General features: G+C 42.8%; 1 protein-coding gene across 1 annotated transcript in view; it reads left to right on the top strand.

The window, feature by feature from the left end:
• The window catches only part of CAMK4 (calcium/calmodulin dependent protein kinase IV), a 226,028-nt gene that overhangs the window by 185,203 nt on the left and 19,672 nt on the right, over positions 1-21,153 (top strand). The window contains exons 6-10 of the mRNA XM_074931666.1: positions 429-519; positions 2,427-2,501; positions 10,710-10,785; positions 16,796-16,922; positions 19,013-19,165. Of these exons, the coding sequence (XP_074787767.1) occupies positions 429-519; positions 2,427-2,501; positions 10,710-10,785; positions 16,796-16,922; positions 19,013-19,165 (522 nt within the window). The remainder of the gene's footprint in view (positions 1-428; positions 520-2,426; positions 2,502-10,709; positions 10,786-16,795; positions 16,923-19,012; positions 19,166-21,153) is intronic.

The following is a 21,153-nucleotide window of genomic DNA, read 5'->3' as shown; positions in this document are numbered from 1 at the left end:
AAGGTGTCAGTTTAATAGTTTAATAGCTGAATGACCATTCTCTTATCTCTCAGAATGTTATTATGTGCAGAAAATACCTTCCTCTGAGACACACTGATATCTCAGCCTCTATTAGATTACTTCCTAGAAGCTACTACTCTATCTAAAAAGTCAATAATACTTTCTGAGATGTTTTTCTTCTCAAATTGATGGGATGCTATCTTTGCCTTCCCCAAGTTTAGTTTCCTATTGAGATTATAATATGCATCCAAGGATCCTATGCTGAGCAGGTTTGCAGAAAAAAGCTGCTGAAAATCAGTTAAGTGACTTTGTGTCACACACGTAGCAGAGTATTAATCTGCTGCTATATTTTATTAGGAAGATGTTAACTCAGGCTTGACCATAATATCTTATTCTCACTTATATGTTTTGAATTTCTCTTTTCCTAGTACCTGCATGCAAATGGGATTGTGCATCGTGACTTGAAGCCAGAAAATCTACTCTATGCAACACCAGCACCAGATGCACCACTAAAAATCGGTAAGCAGCACTGAATGTATGCTTCCCTAATTCATTTGTACCAGTCATATCTTCTAACTACAGTATATACATCTCACCATCACTTTATTCAAAGTTAATGCTTATACTCAAATGAACAGCATGTTACTTCTTCAGCAGCACAGCTGTGCATTGTGTTTTTAAAACCAATAAAAAACTAGATGCATGCTTAGAGAATTTATAGCCAAAATTGTGCAGAACATGTCAGAGGATGAAGTGCTTAGGAGGAATAAGAAGGATCATGAGATCAGCATACAGCTGTGTGCACTACATCGGTGCCCCTTTTTTTGTTAAATTAGTAATTCAAGAGAAAAGGTTTATTGGCATAAAAGTACAAACATGCAGATAAGTGATAGAAAGCAAACTGAGCAAGACTGACTTCTGCTTTGAAGGCAGATTTGAGGGATGAGAAGTGATCTTCACAAAGAGTGTAGGGAAGCTACTTGAAGCATGGTCTAGAACCATAGTGGGAGATGAGGAGGAACAAGGTGAGACCAGGCTCTCCTGAACAGGGATGTATTATGACACTTCTGTTGGGGGTGGTGGCCACTTGCAAAGGGCATGACCTCCAGAAATGCTGGGTATGCCTAGGTTTTGCTTGAGCAAAGAGGAGATCTGTGCAACCCTCCTGAGCTGTATGCAACCAGTTTGGAAATACCACCTTGCGCTCCCTTACTGGGGAGTGTGGGAGTATGCAAGGAGTGAATGTTGCCATGTTCATCAGACCAGTGTTCTTCATGGGTTTCAGGAGCCAGATTTTCAGGAACTAGTCTCAAGCAGTCTAATATAAATTTCTAGGAAAGTCTTGCCTCTCAGGATGGTGACATCTTAATTTATATTTTATCCTAATTCTTATCTTTCCTGGAAAGGATCTAAACAGTGGTAAAATCATAGTGTAATACAGCAACCAGTGGCCTTGGTTTGACATCATTTTCCTAAATGCTGTGATTCTTCATCTTCTGGTTAAGATTATTGCCTTGCTTAGATTGAGATCTGATTTACAATGAGTGACAGTATTTATAAAAGTAAAGTATATTTCTGTTTTGATAAATGATAACACATAAATGATAACCATTTAGGGACAAGTGAACCCTAACTATGCATTTCTAGAATAAAATATGAACTGTTTGTATTCTGGTCTTGAGTCAAAACATTCCCTTTTATATTCACTGTTATAAAACAAAAATACTTCTATTTTGTGGGTTTTTTTAAGGCCAGATTGTCATCACCTAAATTGAAATTTGAATAAGCTCAGTTTATTTGAAATGAAAACGAAAAGAGTTTTGAAGACCTCAGGTTTTATGTCTTCTAAAAATGAGTCATGCAACTGTATGTATAACATGATGAAGGCTCTTTCTGTCTGAGTAGCAATTCAGGATGGAAACACTGCAAAAAGGATTATCAGTAGTTATCGTGGCACAGCTTCCATGCCCCTGGAAGTCCTCTATCAAAATAGTGCTGGGATTTTGTCTTGCAGAGACCGCATATTCTAACCCTTATCCAAGAAGTCACTGATGCACAATTTTTTAACCCCAAATTGTTCTGTTAATTTTACTGGATTACTCACAGAATGGTGGAAGCTGAATATATACCTATTCCTGGATCACTGCTTGAACACACTTAGGTATCCCATTGTATTGACTTTGTGCAGTCTTCAGAATAAAATACAAGCTAACTTTCTTGTCAAGCAAGACACAAGAATAGTCATTTGCATGGACAAATTTTGCTTGGATTGCAGTCTGCATAGATCCTTTAAATTGATTCTCATCTCTGGAAATTACAATACTGCTCATTTAATGCATAAATGTTCATTTAATTACTTGGAAAAAAAAAAAAAAGTGATTTTACAAGGAAGTAAGAACATTAATATTCCTAAACAATCCTAACAGCTGACTTTGGACTTTCGAAGATTGTGGAAGATCAGGTGACCATGAAGACAGTTTGTGGAACTCCAGGGTACTGTGGTACGTTGTTTTATTATTTGCAGTATGCTATACTCAATGTGAGGATGTTACATTTTCTCTTTCCAAGGTGAAATATTTCTTCCTAAAATCAAAATTCAAAAAGTCCCTAAAAAGCATAAATAAAACCTTCAAATTCCAAACTGGTACTGAGTTAAATTTTTCTAAACTTATATTCTTTAGCACTGAAGCTTAGTAATCAAAACATATGTTATGGTGCAAGTTCATTACTTGCATGGAAATAAGTTCAACCATCATAAAAATGCTTAAATTACTAAAATAGTACTGGAGAAGCATCAGCAGAAATTTGGTCTGTGAAAGACATAATGGAAACCACAAAAAATTTATAGAGTTCATAACAATTATGAATATTTGAATACTGCCCAGAGTGAATTTGTCTTCAAATATGTTTTTTTAACACAGAGGAAATGAAATTATTCCTTAGAGTAGGGTCATATATGAATCCTCTAATCTCAATACGTTTCAGTAAATACATGGTTTTAAATGAAGGCGTGACTCAGTCCATTCTGGTCCATGCTGGAGTGGGACCAGTATCACAGAATTATGGGTGCCATATCAAGGCATGCTCTGTGGCAGACCTTGTGAACAGGGCAGCTGGTGTAGTTCTAGTCATCTCTTTCAGCAGTAAAGTATCTTTGGCACTTTTAACTAATCCTCTTTTATCCTAAACGAAATAAAAAACAAAATCATAGGTTTGCTTCAGTTTTACCAAGAGAGTGAGAGTCAGCATGAACCGCTGCTTACCAAAATGACTAATTTGCCCTATTCACAGTACTTCCAACAAGCATGAGTTTGTGGATGACTTAAAAGCAAACTAACTCATGAGCTAAGCACTGTATTATACAAGAATGGTAATTTTAATTCCTTTAGTAATTTAGAAATTAGGCAATTACATGCTTAATGATATTGGGCTTCTGTTTTTCAGCTGGTGACCTTTCAGGACATTTCCTACTTGGTTAACTGTGGAAGATATGCACAAAGTTTAGAAACTGTGTTTCTTCTCAGTTGTCCTGTTCTTACATGTTTCTGTTTTCTCCAAAATCACAGCTAGTTCATCCATCTCAGTCTTGTAGCTTTTAATAATGCAAGGCATCTAATCTGAATTCAAGAAAACCCCCACTGATACTTCAAATTAAAACAAATTTCCATATAATCACATTTAGATAAAAATATGTTCCCTTACTGTCATATGGGAGAGTGAGATTTTGATAAGCAAGTGAAAAAACATATTACTGGTAACAGTACATGAATAATTAGGAATGTGGGATTTTTCTCCACTGCTTTGGGGAGAGAGTAAGTAAAGCAGAGAGTGAACTCTACAATTGCTGTACACATAATGTCTGGCAAACAATGCCATAGCTGTGCTCTATGTCAGTTCCAGTAATTCAGATTATATAACCCCCAGAAAACACAAAATCTGAAACCAGAGTTCAAGCATGTAACCTGCAACAGTAGGGAGAAAGCAAGCATACAACTGATCTTGAAAAAAATAGTTTAAAAGATGCTGCTGAGTCCCAGTGGCTGTTCTCTTGTTGGGCTGGAGCTCATCCTGCTGCAGATGGGGACATGACCAGCCTGGCTGTCCCCTGAACACAGCAGACTTCTATTCAGCAGCAGCATCCCCAGGTCAGAGGGGATGGCACGGGCTTGTAGGATTCCTGTCCCTGTGGAAAGCCACTGCCCTGCCTGTGGGCGGGTGGTCTGTGGAGCAGGGCACACCCCTGTGGTGGGTTCTGGCTCATTTCCTGTGGCAGTGCTGAGCTGCGCAAGGCGCAAGGCTGAGCAACCAGCCACTGGACATAGCCTTGCAGGCTGCCTGGCAGCTTTCATCAGGGCATCCCATGCATGCCATTGGGCTCCTGAAACAGCACCCTGTGCACAGCTTTGCTATCCCATCAGGGACAGCTAGCTTCTGGACAAACACAGAAGTTTGCCTGGACTCCCAGAACCAGAAAATGAGCCAGAAATTGATCCTCCAGTGCCAGAATGTGCAAAAGAAGGAGCACCTCTGGCAAAAGACGATTATAGCTGCCTTTGCAGTCTGCTCGCTCTTCATTGCAAGGCGTTTCCATGTCAGCAAGGTTGATCATGGCCAGGGCAACTGGTGATCTTGTTTACACCAGGGTGATAAGCCTGGTGGGCTTCCCATGGTGGGTGCTCACCTCCAGCAACCAATGTGATCTTGTGAAGAAACCTATTTCTGCCATTCTTGCTGAACTCTAGACCGTGAATGGGCTTCTACAAGAGGCTGCAAGTTGCTAGGAGTGTGCTGGGGTGGAAAGGATCTCAGGTAGTTTTGGACAGAGCTGAGCCAAGCCATGTGGAAACTAAAGACTTGCCATTTGCATGTGGAAGCAAAGGAAAGAAGACATTGGAAAAGACCATAAGATTACTCTGTTACCTCATAGCACAGGTAACAACGCAATTTAGATGATGTGTCCACTACATTATATGACATTCTCTGCAAAGCATATACAGGTGCCAGGTATGCTTTAGAGTAGTACTGAATTCCCGTCTGCTTAGTTCCATAAAACTGCACTTCATGTATTAGCTATTAATGTTCTGGTTGTCTTCTCTTGTGACAGTTACACTACAAGTGCCATAAAACTGTAGTTAGTATTTAGTCCTTTTTATGCTTGTCTTTCAGAAGAGCCCTCAGAGTAGGGACAACTGGTGGGAGGGTTAAGGCTGACTGTCTGTGCTGAGAAAAGAAAGGAGCTTTGTGCCTACAGACATAAGCGTGCAATGCCAACAGACATGGACCTGTACTCCTTGCCTTACAACCCAAGTTAACTGACAATGTTGAATTCCTGGTGCCTGGAAAATATTCAACCATTACTTTCCAGAAATGGAGGAAACCCAGGAGGTATACTGCTGAAATGCCAAATTAAACTATGAATAATTGATAGTCACAGGCTGCCAACTCCCACATCCTGCCCACCCAGCTATCAGCACCTTCTCCGGAAAGGACACAGCAACAAAAACACATACTGGAGTCTGGATACTTTGGCATCAAGACTTAATCTACAGTCCCCAGGATGTGTAAAATGATGCAGAGGACTGAAAGCAATAAGATGGTCACAAAGAACTTAACTTGCTGAGACATTACGCTTTCAGTGAACTTAAGAAGAAGGGCATAACTAATTTCTGACAGTAGCACTAAAATAAGCCAGTGTAGAGCAGTGATTCATGATCAGTCTGTTACAGCCAACATCTAAACTAACAACAATGTATAAGTCAAATACATGCACCAAACTCAAACTTCTGGAAATACTAAAAAATCGTATTTACAAGATGTATAACTGTGTAATCACAGTCCAGACGGCGCTGCCACGGAAACATGCAGCGGCCCAGGTCCCGGGTGCAGGGAGTGCCTGGGCCTGTCAGTCCTGCCGGAGGGCAGCAGGGACAGCACCCGTGTGTGCTGTGATCAGCTGGGTGACCTGCTCACATGGTGCAGGGACTCAAAGGAGAGGTCACAAGATTAAGAAGTGTTAGCAAGAGCGAAAGGGAGATCGATCGGTGGAGTGGCACCTTGGCACCCCTGAAGCAACAGGAGCAAATGGAGGCTCCAAAAGAGCCAGGCGATCCCTCACCCTCTTGCTACCAGGCAGAAGGAGGGGACTTAAAGATGGAGGAGACTGGAAACAGGTCCCTGCTCAGGGAGGCACGAAAATCCCCTTCTGACCTCCCTCACCTTCCATGGTGTCCCTTCACAGTACGTACAGGGCCCTGGAACTTGTGATTGAAACAGAGAATGATGAAGAAAATGAGTCAAACAAGGAGGAAGACCAAGGTCCACCAAGGCCGGGTCACTCCAGACCAGGTACTGAAATCAGTTCTAAAAAGAACCCCAGGGGGGTCATTGTAGTGGGTGACTCCATTCTGAGGGGTGTTGAAGGGGCCCCATACGCAGACCGGACCCACTTCATTGAAGTCTGCTGCCTCCCTGGGGCACAGGTAAAGGACCTCACGATAAAACTCCCCACTCTAGTGAGACCAAAGAACCACTACCCTCTCTTAGTTTTTCAGGTGAGCAGTGCTGATGTTACCAAAAAGAATTCCAAAATCAGTGAAGAGAGATTTCAGGTCCTTGCGGTAACTGGTTAAGGGGTCAGAGGCACAAATTGTGTTCGCCTCCATCCCTTCAGTTGGGGGGATGGATGAGGAACATTACAGGAGAACACAACAGATGAACTTGTGGCTCTGAGACTGGTGTTACCAACAGGGTTTTGGATTTTTCAATCACAGGTTAGGTTAGTATACAGGACGCTAGAACGTTTGGCAACAGATGGGATACACCTGTCTGGAGGGGGAAAAGGATCTTGGGGCAGGAGCTAGCTGGGCTCATTGAGAGAGCTTTAAACTATATTTGAAGGGGGAAGGGGGCAAAACTGGAATGCCCAGATATAAGCCCCAGAGAAGATCACCAGAGTTTGTGGGCTGGTGTGCCAGCAATGACCCTCACTCTGCCATCTCAGTGGAGGCAAGGGATGGAGACATACAGCACAACAAAGATGCAAGGGATAGTGATGGATCAGTAACCGTGGGAACAACTGTGAAATGTCAGGCTGGACTTAGGACCTCTAAATGCAAAAAGGTGATGGGGACATGAGCCCATCTGAAGTGCATGTATACCAATGCACACAGCATGGGTAACAAACAGGAGGAGCTTGTAGCCGTGATGAAACAGGAAAATTATGATGTAGTGGCTATTACAGAAACATGGTGGGATGTCTCCCATGAATGGAGTGCACCAGTTGATGGCTACAAGCTCTTTAGAAGGGACAGGCAGGGAAGGAGAGGTGGTGGGTGGTGATGTATGTTAGGCATTGTTATGATGACTTCGAACACAAGTGTAGTGAGGTGGAGTGTCTTTGTGTTAGAATCAGGGGGAAGGCCAGTGGGGCCGATGTTACAGTAGGAGTCTACTATAGGCCACCCACCCAGGACAGAGAGGTGGATAAAATATTCTATAGGCACTGAGGAGAAATCTCACGATCACTTGCCCTTGTTCTTGTGGGAGACTTTAACCTCCCAGACATCTGCTGGAAATACAACACAGCAGAGAGGGACCAGTCCCAGAGATTCCTGGAATGTGTGGGAGATAACTTCCTGACACAGCTGGTGAGTAAACTGACCAGAGAAGGTGCCCTGCTGGATCTCCTCTTTCTGAACAGAGAAGGACTGGTGGATGATGTGGGGGTTGGAGGCCGACTAGGGCACAGCGATCATGAAATAATAAAATTCTCTATTCTTAGAGAGGTCGGGAGAGGGAGCAGCAGAACTGACATCCTGGAATTCCAAAGGGCTGACTTTGACACGTTTAAGCACCTGGTTGACAGGTTTCTTGGGAGACGTTCCTGAAGGGTATAGGGGCCCAGGAAGGCTGGGGACTCTTTAAGAAGGAAGTGTTAATGGCTCAGGAGCAGGCGGTCCCCAGGTGCTCTAAGAGAAGCCAGCAACAGAGGCCACCCTGGATGAACAGGGAGCTTTGGTTGCAACTCAGGGAGAAAAGGAGAGTTTACAGCCTTTGGAAGAAGGGGCTAGCAACTCACAATGATTACAAAGATGCTGTGAGGCTACGCAGGGTGGAAATAAGGAGGTCTAAAGCCCTAACTAGAAATTAATCTGGCTTTAGCCATCAAGGACAACAAGAAATGTTTCTGTAAGTATGTAGTAGTAAAAGAAAGACCAGGGAGAGTCTCCATCCCCTGCTAGATGCAGGAGGAAACATGGCAACAAGTGATGAGGAGAAGGCTGAGGTGCTTAATGCCTTCTTTGCCTCAGTCTTTAATAACTTTAAGACTAGTTGTACTGAGGGAATCCAGCCTCCTCATCCAGAAGACAGAGACTGGAAGAACGACCACCCCACAATCCAGGAGGAGACAGTCAGTGACCTGCTGCATCACACGGACACACACAAGTCTATGGGACAGGATGGGATACACCCGAGGGTGCTGAAGGAGCTGGCTGGGGTGCTCGCCAAGCCGCTTTCCATCATTTACCAGCAGTCCTGGCTGACCGGGGAGGTCCCGACTGATTGGAAATTGGCCAGTGTGACGCCCATATATAAGAAGGGTCAGAAGGATGATCCGGAAAATTACAGGCCTGTCAGCTTGACTTCAGTGCCTCGGAAGCTGATGGAGCAGCTCATCCTGAGTACCATCACACAACACATGGGGGACAACCAGATGCTCAGGCCCAGTCAGCATGGGTTTATGAAAGGCAGGTCCTGCTTGACAAACCTGATCTCCTTCTGCGACAGGTTGACCTGCTTATTGGATGAGGACATTGTTTACCTTGACTTCAGTTAGGCTTTTGACACTGTTTCCCAAAGCATTCTCCTGGCAAAACTGACTACTCGTGGCTAGGATGGGCACATGCTTTGCTGGGTAAAAAACTGTCTGGATGGCCGGGCCCAAAGAGTTGTGGTGAACGGAGTTAAATCCAGTTGCTGGCTGGTCATGAGTGGTGTCCCCGAGGGCTCAGTTTTGGGGCCACTCCTGTTTAACATCTTTATTGATGATCTGGACGAGGGGATCAAGTGCACCCTCAGTGAGTTTGCAGATGACACCAAGTTGGGTGGGAGTGTTGATCTGCTCGAGGGTAGGGAGGCTCTGCAGAGAGACCTGGACAGGCTGGAGCCATGGGCTGAGGCCAACTGGAGGAGTTTCCATAAGGCCAAATGCCGGGGGCTGCCCTTGGGCCACAACAACCCCCAGCAGCGCTACAGGCTTGGGGAGGAGTGGCTGGAGAGCTGCCAGTCAGAGAGGGACCTGGGGGTATTGATTGACAGCCAGCTGAACAGGAGCCAGCAGTGTGCCCAGGGGGCCAAGAAGGCCAATGGCATCCTGGCTTGTGTCAGCAATAGCGTGGCCAGCAGGGACAGGGAAGGGTGTTTAGTCTGGAGAAGAGGAGGCTGAGGGGACACCTCATCGCCCTCTACAGCGACCTGAAAGGAGGTTGCAGAGAGCTGGGGATGAGTCTCTTTAACCCAGTAATAAGTGATAGGACTAGAGGTGCCAGGGAAGGTTTAGACTAGATATTAGGAAGCATTTCTTTCCAGAAGGGGTTGTTAGGCACTGGAATGAGCTGCGCCGGGAGGTGGTGGAGTCCCCATCCCTGGAGGTGTTTAAGAGTCGGGTTGACATAGCGCTGAGGGATATGGTGTAGTTGGGAACTGTCAGTGTTAGGTTAATGGTTGGACTGGATGATCTTCCAGGTCTTTTCCAACCTTGATGATTCTGTGATTGTGTGATTTTGTGATAGAGCTGGTGGGCTCAAGGGCTGTGCTGCCATCCTGTACATCTGATGGATATTAATAAAGATACAGTGGTTGCTGAAGAGAAGGACTAACTGATATGTGGAAGTGTGACTCAGCAATATCTTTTAAATTATTTTTTCCAAATTAATTGGGTATTTTTGTCTGTGGTCAAAAGGTGAGTGAGGCAAAGTTCTTGCCTCCCCCCAGCATCAAGCACTTCCCTTTCTTTCTCTGAAAATGTGGCATTTTCATCCTGCTGCCTCAGGAGCTTTGCTCAGGGAGGTTTGCCCAGTTGGAGGTAAACCTCGAGGGTGCACAGAGCTGCGAGCCCTGGGGACACAGGGGCTGGGTGTACTTGTGGTAGGCACATGACAGTTGGAGTGTGCAACTGTGCATATTTTCAGTCACACCCAGCAGCAACAGATACTCTCTGAGAGATACAGCATTCTGCCCAGCTTTCTTGAGATGTGTCTGTCAAGCTGCTTCAACACAGATTAACTCCTCTGACACTGCCTGGCCCTTCTGCCTACTCTGCACTAAAGCATAAGCAATTGTCTGAAGTGGTCTTGTCTTTCCTTACAGTTAAAACACAATACAACAACTAAAGCCCAAATAAACAAGTAAAATACTGAAGTAAAAGTACAACCTCCTTTGTCACATTGTAGCTCCAGAGCTTTCTGTGGTTCCTTTCACAATCCTAAAAATCAATTTGAAACCAGTCTGCTTTTCATTTTCTTCTGACTGTGCTTGGACATGGCTTACATTGCTTTATATTCAGTGATGGTAATAATTTGCCTATTTAAGGGCTTAAAGGAGCAGGCCCTTTTTAAAAGAAACTTATGAGGGAAGCACAGAGTTTAAACTGACTTTGTTATTTCTGCATTCAACTTTCATCTTATTGACAAGTGTTTTATCATCTGCAGCACCAGAGATACTACGGGGATGTGCCTACGGCCCTGAGGTGGATATGTGGTCTTTGGGGATTATCACCTACATCCTGTAAGTGCAGACAGTGCCATGGTTCATTTGTGAGCACCTGCAGGTTTTTATGACAGTATAAGCTGTGCTGTTGGAAAACATGAGATCCTGAACTTTAATAATGATATTCCTAATCTTATTTAAGTAAGTCAAATCCTAGAGCATGGCAAAACACTCAGGTTATGTATTTGATAAATATAGCACTTCTTCCTGAACAGCAGCATGGTCTGCACAGAATCATGCTATTAATGTGCATGAATAGCAGCAAAGCTGCTGAAAGCAAAAACACAAGCACACAAGTGTCAGAAAGCATCATAATTTTTGTTCTTATTCACACAAACTCTGAGATATACTATGATCTGAAGTAACTTCTCAACTAGAGTTAGGGCAAGGAGAAGTTAAGGTTCTTGCAGGAGTTTCACAGTGCTGGTGAAATTTCCAAATGTGGTTGCCCCACCTGTGTCAGCTACAGACACTACTGTTGCTTCGGCTGCAAGCATCAGTGTTGCTGTCTCATAGCATCTCAGCCAGGAGGCAAGAAACAGCATTGGACTCTCTGTCTGCAAATCAGTCCAATCGGTTAAATACAGGTACATTCTGCAGTGGAGGGGGGGATCACAGCGAACAAGGGGGTTTTCCTGTGTTAGGGGAACACCAGGGGAGCGTGGAGACCCACCAGGAGCTGGCAACTGTCACGAGAGTGAGTGGCTGACAAGGCATGGGCAGGGACAGGAGTAACAGTTCAGGAGGGCATGGAGCGGGGAGGGTGAGGGATGTTCCACTGGCCGAGTGGAGAGGCTTGAAGTTCACATAACCAAGCAATGGGGCACCGTTGTGTGACCACCTGCACAGGCCAAGGGCACTCATCCTTCTAGACCCCCAAGGCAGGATCTTGGGCACTCGTCTGAGAGCAAAGGCTGCAGCTCCAGCCAGGGGTCTGCACCATCTACCCCAGCAGTGACAGATGCCTGCACGAAGAAGACAGGTCTGCTGAAGGGGGAGGCTCCAGTGCAGGCTTCAGGTTACAGGAAGTGCCCAGATCCTTCTCCTGAGGCCGGGACAGGCAGCAGACCTGCCTGCAAAAGGTGTACCCAGGTTAAAGGTGTCCACAGTAGGTGGCTGAGCTGCAGAAGGCAGTGAGAAAGCTTCATAGCATCAGGAGGGCTGAGAAGGAGTTAGATGGTTCCAAGCACAATCTGCAGGGGACCTGCAGCCTACAGCCAAGCAGCAAAAACTCCCTCACCGGCCACAGGGAACAAAAGAGAGCCAATAATGCAGAGGAATGGAAGCTTGCCATGTCAAGGACCTGCAGGAGGAAGGGACATTCCCCAAAGCATGAGTTGCCCTTGCAGAACCACTTCACTGCTCTGCAGACTGAAGAGGAAAGACCCATCACCTCAGGAGACATGCTAGAGCTGAGTAAGGCAGCCTGGTCTGCTCCTCATAGAACAACAAGCACAATTAAGAAAAGGCAGTGGTTAATAGCAGTAGGTGACCCTCTTCTGAGAGGTGTGGAGGCACCCATCTGCTGACCTGACACACCTTCTAGAGAGGTGTGCTGCTTACTGGGGATTTGAATCAGGAGTGTCACCAAGAGCCTGTCAGGTCTCATACAGCCCACTATTATCCACCTCTGCTCTTTCACATGGACACCAACAATACAGCCAAGAGCAGTCTGAGGAGTATCATGGAGGACTACAGAGCCCTGGAAGGGGCAGTAGGGGAGGCTGTACTGCAGGTATTTCATCAGTCCTCCTGGTCAAAGAGAAGGGTTCCCAAAGGACCAGTCAAATCTGATAAATTAATAGTTGGTTATGGGATTGGTGCCACAGCCAGGGATTCGGCTCCTTAGACCGTGGCACTCACTCCGAGAAACATGTCCTACTGGGAGCTGATGGGGTCCACCTGTCAGAGAAGGGGAAGAGCATATTCAGTCACAGGCTTGCCAAGCTGGTGAAGAGGGCTTTAAACAAAAGCTGCTGAGGGAGGAACCTCACTCTATCCCACTCCTGCCAGTTTGATGCCAGTGCCAGCAAAAGACTGGAGAGGGATCACAGTCAGCAGGAAAGAACCTTACGAAAGGTCAGCAGGAAAGAACCTCTCCAGAAAGGAATTCCAGCCAGAGAGTCAGCTTCACTGGGGGCCCAACTTAAATGCCTCTATGCAAAAACGTGTAGTGTGGGGAATAAACAAGAGGAGGGAGAGATGTGCTCACGCCTGCAGGGCCACAATCTTATTGGCATCACAGAGATGTAGTGGGATGGCTGCTATGAGAGGAGTGTTGGAATGGAAGGACACGGGCTCTTTACTCCGCTCTCATGAGACCCCCACCTGGAGTACTGTGTCCAGCTCTGGGGACCCAGCATTAGAAGGACATGGACCTGCTCAAGCAGGTCCAGAGGAGGCCACAAAGATGATCAGGGGCAGGAGCACCTCCCTTATGAGGACAGTCTGAGAGAGGTGGGTTTGTCCGGCCTGGAGAAGAGAAGGCTTCAGGAAGACCTTGTAGGAGCCTTCCAGTACTTAAAAGCAGCCAGAGACGTTGTGCATGCCCCCTTCCTGGAAGTGCTGAACGCCAGGTTGGACGGGACTTGGAGCAACCTGGTCTAGTTGGAAGGTGTCCCTGCCTGTGGAAGGGGGGTTGGAACTAGATGATCTTTAAGGTCCCTTCCAACCCAAACCATTATGATTCTATGATTAATGTTGAAGTGTTCCACTTTTTAGAAGTTAACCAGAAACAGTGTTGACAGAGGGCTGTGAGTGATCCTGGCCATACATATTTTAAACAGTTGTAGTTGCAACTACAGACCAAAATTTTCGAATAGTTGTGTCTAAAGGTAGGCACTTGTGTCTGCATCTTAATATGGCTAGTCCTTTAATTAAGTTGGTAAGCACTGAAATTATTTTCTTGATTCTTGAGAAAGGATAATTGTATCTGATGTATTGACACTTCTCTTTATGGGAAAATATATAATTTCATTTATTCCCTTGGCAACACCAATGCTAAGCTGACTTGTGTAGTTGTATACAATACTTGCAGGATGCCTTTTATGGGAAGAAAACAGGAATTTACACATATACATTAAAGATATGGAGGATTTTATACATCCAGTCCATTTTCTTTCCCCTTCTTGGGCTCATTAACTCTATCCAACAAGTACAGTGTGTAATAAGACAATTATTTTCTTTACATCTTTTGCAAGGAAAGAATTATATTTTCTAGAGTTTATACTAAATGTACTTGTAAGGATATAAAAACACTCTGATGGAAATCTCAGGAAGCATATTTTGTTCTGTACATAAGCTTCAAATAAGTTACAGCTCTCCTTTTAGGTGCCTGTAAATATACAGTACTGATACTCCTCTACTTCATCCTCTGTTCCTCTCCTCCTCCCGTCTCGAAATCCAATTTGACCAACAGGAACAAGCTTTAGCTTTAGCAATATTCCTTTAGCTTTAGCAATATTCCACATTTAAAACTCTTCTATTGAGTGTAAAGCTTTGTAGATCAACATTTCTGTTAGATTAGAAGCTGAGACCAGAAAGGTACATGTACAGTAACTGATTCGTTAATCCTGCAGCCTAAAGGACAGTGTTGCATGTCTCAGTCTCATAGTTTAGTAGAGGGAATGCATTTCAGAAAATTTGTCAGAAGAAAAAGTCAGAAAAATTGCTGTATGTGCCTCCAAAATAGAGTGGATGTATGAGTTAACTACAGTGCTAGAGAAGATGTGCATAAAACTACCTTCTCACCAATACAAGGTGGACTCAATATGTGAGTCACTCAATATGTGACTCAAAACTTTGACACCTTTTTAACAGAACAATTATTCCCAAGGCAAATTATATTAAGACCTATTGATGATAACTGTCATATTTCCAGGGAAGCCACATCTATAGTTTTAAAAGCAGAAAGAGCACCAGTCCTTTTGTATTCATGCAGCAGGTTAGAAAGGCTTCTGTACGTTTGAGATTAAGATAGTGGTGAACAAATACAGAGGCTTTGCCTGTAGTCAAAATTGCATGGATTTAATTAAAGGTATTATTTTACAAATTTACTTAGAAGGTCACAGAACAGTGTCTGGTCATTTCTAATTGATTGTGAAGCTGTTTACATTGATTTTCCTTTATTTGCTAGGTAACTGATTTAAAATTAATCAGCATAATAAAATGAAATTTCATAATAAAATGAAATCAAGAGCAGCCACGCTGGGTCTTACCCTGGTTTAACTTCTCTAATTTGAAATCACACCTCTAGTTTTATTAATCTTATTTGTCATGTAGCAAAAAATCTGTCTGCTGAAATGGAAAATTCTTTTAGGCATTGCCATAGAAATTGTTAATAAGATAACGATAGGAGATAGTAGTGAGTTACAATTAAAATATTTTCAGGAGTAAATAGAGAATAACTGAGAGGTTAAGGCTTCCAACACAGTCACAGCAAGCCTTAAGCACTGTATGTCATCAGTTACCTGGTATCCAGGAGCCAGTTTTGGCCAAATCAGTTAATGGCTCAGCAAAAGTGCTCCATGGGCATAGGAGCTGACCTGAAGCAAGTTCAGAAATGGTGGTGGGAGAGGCAAGGCAAATGGGAGAAGAGCAGCAGAGGGATTATGACCAGTTTCCACCCATTGAAGTACACGGTATTTGGACATTGGATCCTTGTGGTTTGATCTATCTCTGCCAGACTTGGAAATTAAAAACATGTTCAGAATGTGCACACAGTGGAGGTTTTCTCCTCTTCAACAGTGCAGCGATGCAGCTCTTCCACCCACAGCTACATACCACTCCCACAACCACATTTCTTCCTTGAACAACTTTCTCCTTTTTCAGGATGGTAACCACACTGATTGGGTTTAAAAATATAATAACAAATGAAAATGTAAGTTTAAAATTTCTAGATTTGTTGCTGTCTTGTTCTTTATGGTCTGCTATTGTTTTTTTGTCATCATGTTCTGGAGTCAGAGTAGCAGATAGAATTGCTGTTTAGCTCCAAACACTTGCTGGTTGAAATTCACTTTAAAACATCTAATTATTTGTGCAGGCATGATTAATGAATGCAATGAAGCAACAAAAAAGGACATTATATAAATGGAAATCACTTCTATGAGTTTGCTTTCCCTAGGGCCAGCAGTGTGAATCTGTGTCAGCATCTGTATTATTCAAAATATTCATAAATGCAGTCATTAGTGAGATTACAAAATTTCTTGATAACGTGTAGGTTACCTAAGTAAAGATGAAGGCTGATTATTAAAACCTGCCAACTGTTTTTACATTTTAATGAAAGATGAAAGATGAAGGATGAAAGAACATAGTGATGAACACAATCAAAAAACCTTCCTAACTGGACATATAAAAGCTTATAGCTTCACAGGTAAAATGTGGTTCCTTAGGTAATTCCTGTCCCTCAGAAAGGAGTTACAGGTATTCTGATAATTGCTGTATGAACATGTTAACTGTGTGCTTGTAAACAATTCAAAAAAGCAGATCCAAGGTCAGGAATAGCAAAGAAATGGAAATTAAAATAGAAAACATCATTTTGCTAATTTGCAACTCTGTGGTGTGCCCACACTGAATGGTGTTTGCACCCACCTCAGAAAGACACACAACTGGAGAAGACTCACAGAAGAGAGCAGAGATGAGCAGTAGTTTCAGGCTGAGGAGTGACTGAATAATCCAAGGGATTTAGCCTGAGATCAGCAGAGCAAAGAGGTGCTAGAAAATATTTATTGGCATGTAGACGGTAAACAGATATCAACTGTTGCATGGCTAGTCTTATGGTAAGTCCCTGCATTAGTAGTTCCAGTTACAGACATGTGAAAATGGAAAAAATACGATTTGATCAGCCTTTCCCAGTGCTTATGAATGCTTATGGCCACTGCTCTGTAGAATTAGGAATTCGTACGTACGTTCAGGTCTGGTTTCCTGAAGTGGTCTGCAGGACATTAAGTAGGGAAAGATAGCAGCAGGAATTCTTTTGAACCCAAGACTAATTAATCTTGATAGATTTATTTCTTTTTTATCCTTGCAGACTTTGTGGCTTTGAACCATTTTATGATGAAAGGGGAGATCAGTACATGTTTAAGAGAATCCTCAACTGTGAATATGACTTTGTGTCCCCCTGGTGGGATGATGTTTCTCTGAATGCCAAGGATTTAGTAAGTAAACCAAAACTGAGACTGGAATATCTTCGCTGATACACATTTGGCTAGTATCACTTCCACTGAGAAAGAGAGTCCATTCTGGGGTGGGGGCAGGAGAATTGATTAATTAATTGGTCATATGGCTCCTTTCTTTTCTTCTTCTGATCTCTGGTATATTATGGTGCTGTTAAATATCCCCTGTTAGTGCAGTGCTGTAATTTTGCACTCAAAACCATGGATGTTCAGGTCCTTCTGTGAACTAAGCTACTGATTGTTGGCAGCTGTCACCATGTTCATGTATGACTGCCCTTCATACTAGCTCTGAGGTTTTTGTTAGTCTGCAAGGCAACTACCTTCAGGGGAACACAAAAACAAGCTCTATATTTTGTGCAGTTTTCAAGTCTGAACTTTGGAGGAAGAATATAAAAAGGAAATTAAGCTCCCCCAGCCCTCTGCCCTGGCTTTCGCTGACAGCCTTTTTCTGTCCATTTAAGCTTTTTCTCAGCAGATGAGGAAAGACCCGTTACTTTTAAATATGGTCCGTTAGCAAAATGTAAGGCCTGGCTTGCTCTCTGCACTGTATTCTTTTGTTACTGGATAAAATAAATTGGATCCAGGAGATACTGATCTGCAAAGATAGGTATGCTTGAGTTTGATTTTTAGACAAAGTAACTTGCACAATTCGGTTATTTCATTAGCACTGAAGACACAAATACTCAGTTTCATATTTCTTATACAAACTGTGCCATAAAGTACTTCATAACTGGTGTTTGTAAAGTACTTCAGAATACCTCAAATGGAAGGATTGTAGATGTTCAAAGTACTTTTTGTTGTTGTATTAGATGTGAAGTTTTTTTAAAACACCATTTACTGCCTTGTGTCAACAAAACCCAGATAAACAGCAGCCTGCTGCAAAGCTGCTTGTTTATTGTAAACAGAGAGCTTTGGTCCAAATTGGTCCCTACCGTTTTGCTACAGCAAAGCTCAGCATTTCCGGTTTGAACACTGTATAGCAAGTGTAGATAAGGATGAAGCCCATGGTTCTCAAAATCCATGCAGTGGACAGTTCTGGAGTGTTCAGTTGAAGTGATTTGCTTAACCTGACTTCTTCTGTGGACACACATCAGGTATTCATCATGATACCTGTTCTTCTGCACACACTTCAGGGCACCATCTTTCTTTAATAGCTCTTTCTAGGGAAATCTCAGCCCTAAAGCATGTCCTCCCCTCACACTTGGGCACACAGTGGAGCCCTGTGCTGTCACTTGCAGTCTGCTCCAAGAGGGTGTGCAGTCAGGAGATTTGTCTAAGTATGGCTCTGCTGAGTACTGTCTGTGTACTTCTTTACTCCATCCTCACCCTTCTTTTTTTAAAAACACCACTTGTCCAGACATACAGCAAAACCCATGAAAGGCAGCTTGACTGGACATACTTTGTACCCAGCAGTTTGTACCACCTTGACTCCCAGGGGTATGTCTACAAATGTTATGTTTGGAGAGATGCAGTTTCACTGGTCTCAATAACAGCATAAACAGCATTAATTTCAGAGTGGACTAAGAGAAATACTTGTACAGTACTTTTCAGTTCATGTGTGCATGATGTTTTATGGTGACTGAAAGAAACATTTAATTTGTGATGTACCTGGCAGTGACTGCATGGTACAAGTCTGCATGAGTTGCATACACTAGAATTTAAACTTCCTAATCCAGTTCAAATCCAAAAGTGGGGATACTGCTAAGAGAACTGCCTGGCTGGGGGTATTTTGAGAATCTTTCAGGGTTTGTGTGAGAATTCAAACATACAACAGCCTATGACAGGTACAGGCCTGCTGCGTCAGTACATACCCTTACAAATGTTGGTAACCAGTTGATTCTTTTTCTCTTCTCTTCCCCCCTCAGTGGCTGTCATATTCAGATGTCATTAACAGAGGACCAGGAAATGACAGAAACAAAATACATGCAAAGTCCTGAATGCAAATTCTTGTTAGTTTCTTAGAATGAGTTTCACTAAGATGCTTCCTAAACCAAGCTCCAGAATGCAAAGCTCAGTAAATGTAAATGAAGAATAAGGTTAACAGTCTTCTGTATTTCTTCCTTGTGATGCAGGTTAAAAAGTTGATAGTTTTAGACCCCAAGAAACGCCTCACTACTCTACAAGCTTTGCAGCACCCATGGGTCACAGGGAAGGCAGCAAACTTTGCACATATGGACAATGCACAAAAGAAACTTCAAGAATTCAATGCCCGGCGTAAACTTAAGGCAAGTCTCTGGACATAGTCTCTGTTTTGGCTATGAAAGCATGTAATTAAATTAGTATCCTTACAGAAACCTTTCACAGTTTTCAAGACAACATTCCATGGTGAAATGGAAGATTTTTTGTTTAAGAGGACTGTTGAAGATGAAAAAAGTTGAAGCTGATTTAGTCAATGTCTGCAGCTAAACAAATAAAAATGTGTGAGGTTGATTGAAAACTATCTACACAGATGGAACTGCTGAGTATGTACACAACTTTTGCAAATCCCTTACCTTCCCTTCTTCCTTCTGTCCATCTGTCTGTCCCATACTGCTTGCGCATCCTTAGAGTACTGACCAGAAAGAACAAAATTCTGAGTAGTTTCTTCATGAGCATCCATAATTCTGGAAGATATTTAATCAACTGTAGCATATTCTGAGCTGTAAGCCATCCTCAGGTTCTATACCTATCAACACAAAGCAGGATCTTAAGCCATCCTTCTGTATGACCTAGAGTCAGCATTTCAGATGTGTAGGTCCATAGAATGTGTGGGTTGAGATTTGCAGACCTAAAACATGCATTTCCAAATGTGCAAACATGAGCAAATTGAGACCAAATGTGCAATAGCATTCTTTATCTGGAAATTAAGCACTGCAAGGCAGGAATGCAGGTGAGACCTGTGCTGAAAAAAAACATTAGGTTTTGAGTCGCCAGTATGCTACTTTACCATTTAAGTCTACATATCTACCATGGGAAGAAGCAGGGAAACATTTTTAGGTGCAAACAGCAGGCAGTTGGGCATCTAATTGATGTAACTAACATCGGGAAACTTTCTTCTCCCTTAATCCCTTTTTACCTTTTAACTCCAGTTGTTAAAGATTTCTGTCTTCTTAGGAGAGACTTCCAGGGATACTTCAGCACAGAAATTATGACCAACAGCTACAGTGAAGCTGCCCTTTGTAACCCTGGGGAATAAGAGTAAGCATCTTGTCTGAGAGCTTTACAACCCCCATGCAAAACCAAATTCACAAGCAATGACTTTTAACTTTGTTTTCACTCATTTTTTTCAGTAGTAGTAGGGAACAGACAGAGAAACTCTGCAGGGCAAAGAAGAAAGTTTTGTCATTTACTATGGTCTAAAACACTGTTGGTATAATTCACAGTGACTCTTTGCCCATGCAGAACTGACTAAACCTGTCTATTAACATTGTTGCTTTCAGAAAGATTTCTGTAGCCTTACAGCACGGTTGCTGTGGATTCACTGAAGATGACATGCAATACTGGTATATCAAAATTATTTCAGAGCATGAGCAGAATCATAATTTTTTTTTATTTCTGAGTGGGCTGTTACATTCCCTGCCAAGGGAAACACATGCCCTTTTTACATGTTTTGCTTTTGATTCTCTTCATATTTTTACACCTTTGATCACCAACAAGATTCTTTTGAAGCCCAATTTATTTATTTATCCCTATAGTCAACCAATTTATAGTTCTGTGTATAAAAACTGTTGCTCTTTATAAGTTTATTTCTTCACTGCTTGTCTCTTAAAGATTAAATGGCCAAATCTCCTGTTATTAAGAGAATTAACTAGAGTTAGAACTTCTTGTAGAGTTAATAGTTTTACACATATATATGTATGAAATGAACCATAAATTTTTAGACAATGACTTCTGGTCCAAAATACAAGAACAAAGCAGAAAAACAGGTGGTGAATACATGCTCCACTTGTTGTTTTGTTAGTAAGAATAATATAAAATTATCCTCTCTTTCCCAACCCAACATACAAGTTCAGTAGCAGGCTTTCTTTTTGTAAAGACATATTTTTGTAGAATAACTCTAGAGCTCCCAGTCATGATCTGGTTATTCATAGATTGTGTTGAATTTGTTTCATAAACATTCACATGGCTAGTGAGAGTAAATTACTGTTGTGGTTTGAACTCAGCCAGCAGCAAATTGACATGTGGCCAGTTGTTTACTCCACACACACACACCCACCCCCCCATCCACACACAC

Source organism: Athene noctua, chromosome Z (genome assembly GCF_965140245.1).
Source record: "Athene noctua chromosome Z, bAthNoc1.hap1.1, whole genome shotgun sequence".
NCBI lineage: Eukaryota > Metazoa > Chordata > Aves > Strigiformes > Strigidae > Athene > Athene noctua.
Note: the sequence above shows the minus strand (reverse complement) of the source record. Positions and strands in the feature narration are given on the sequence as shown.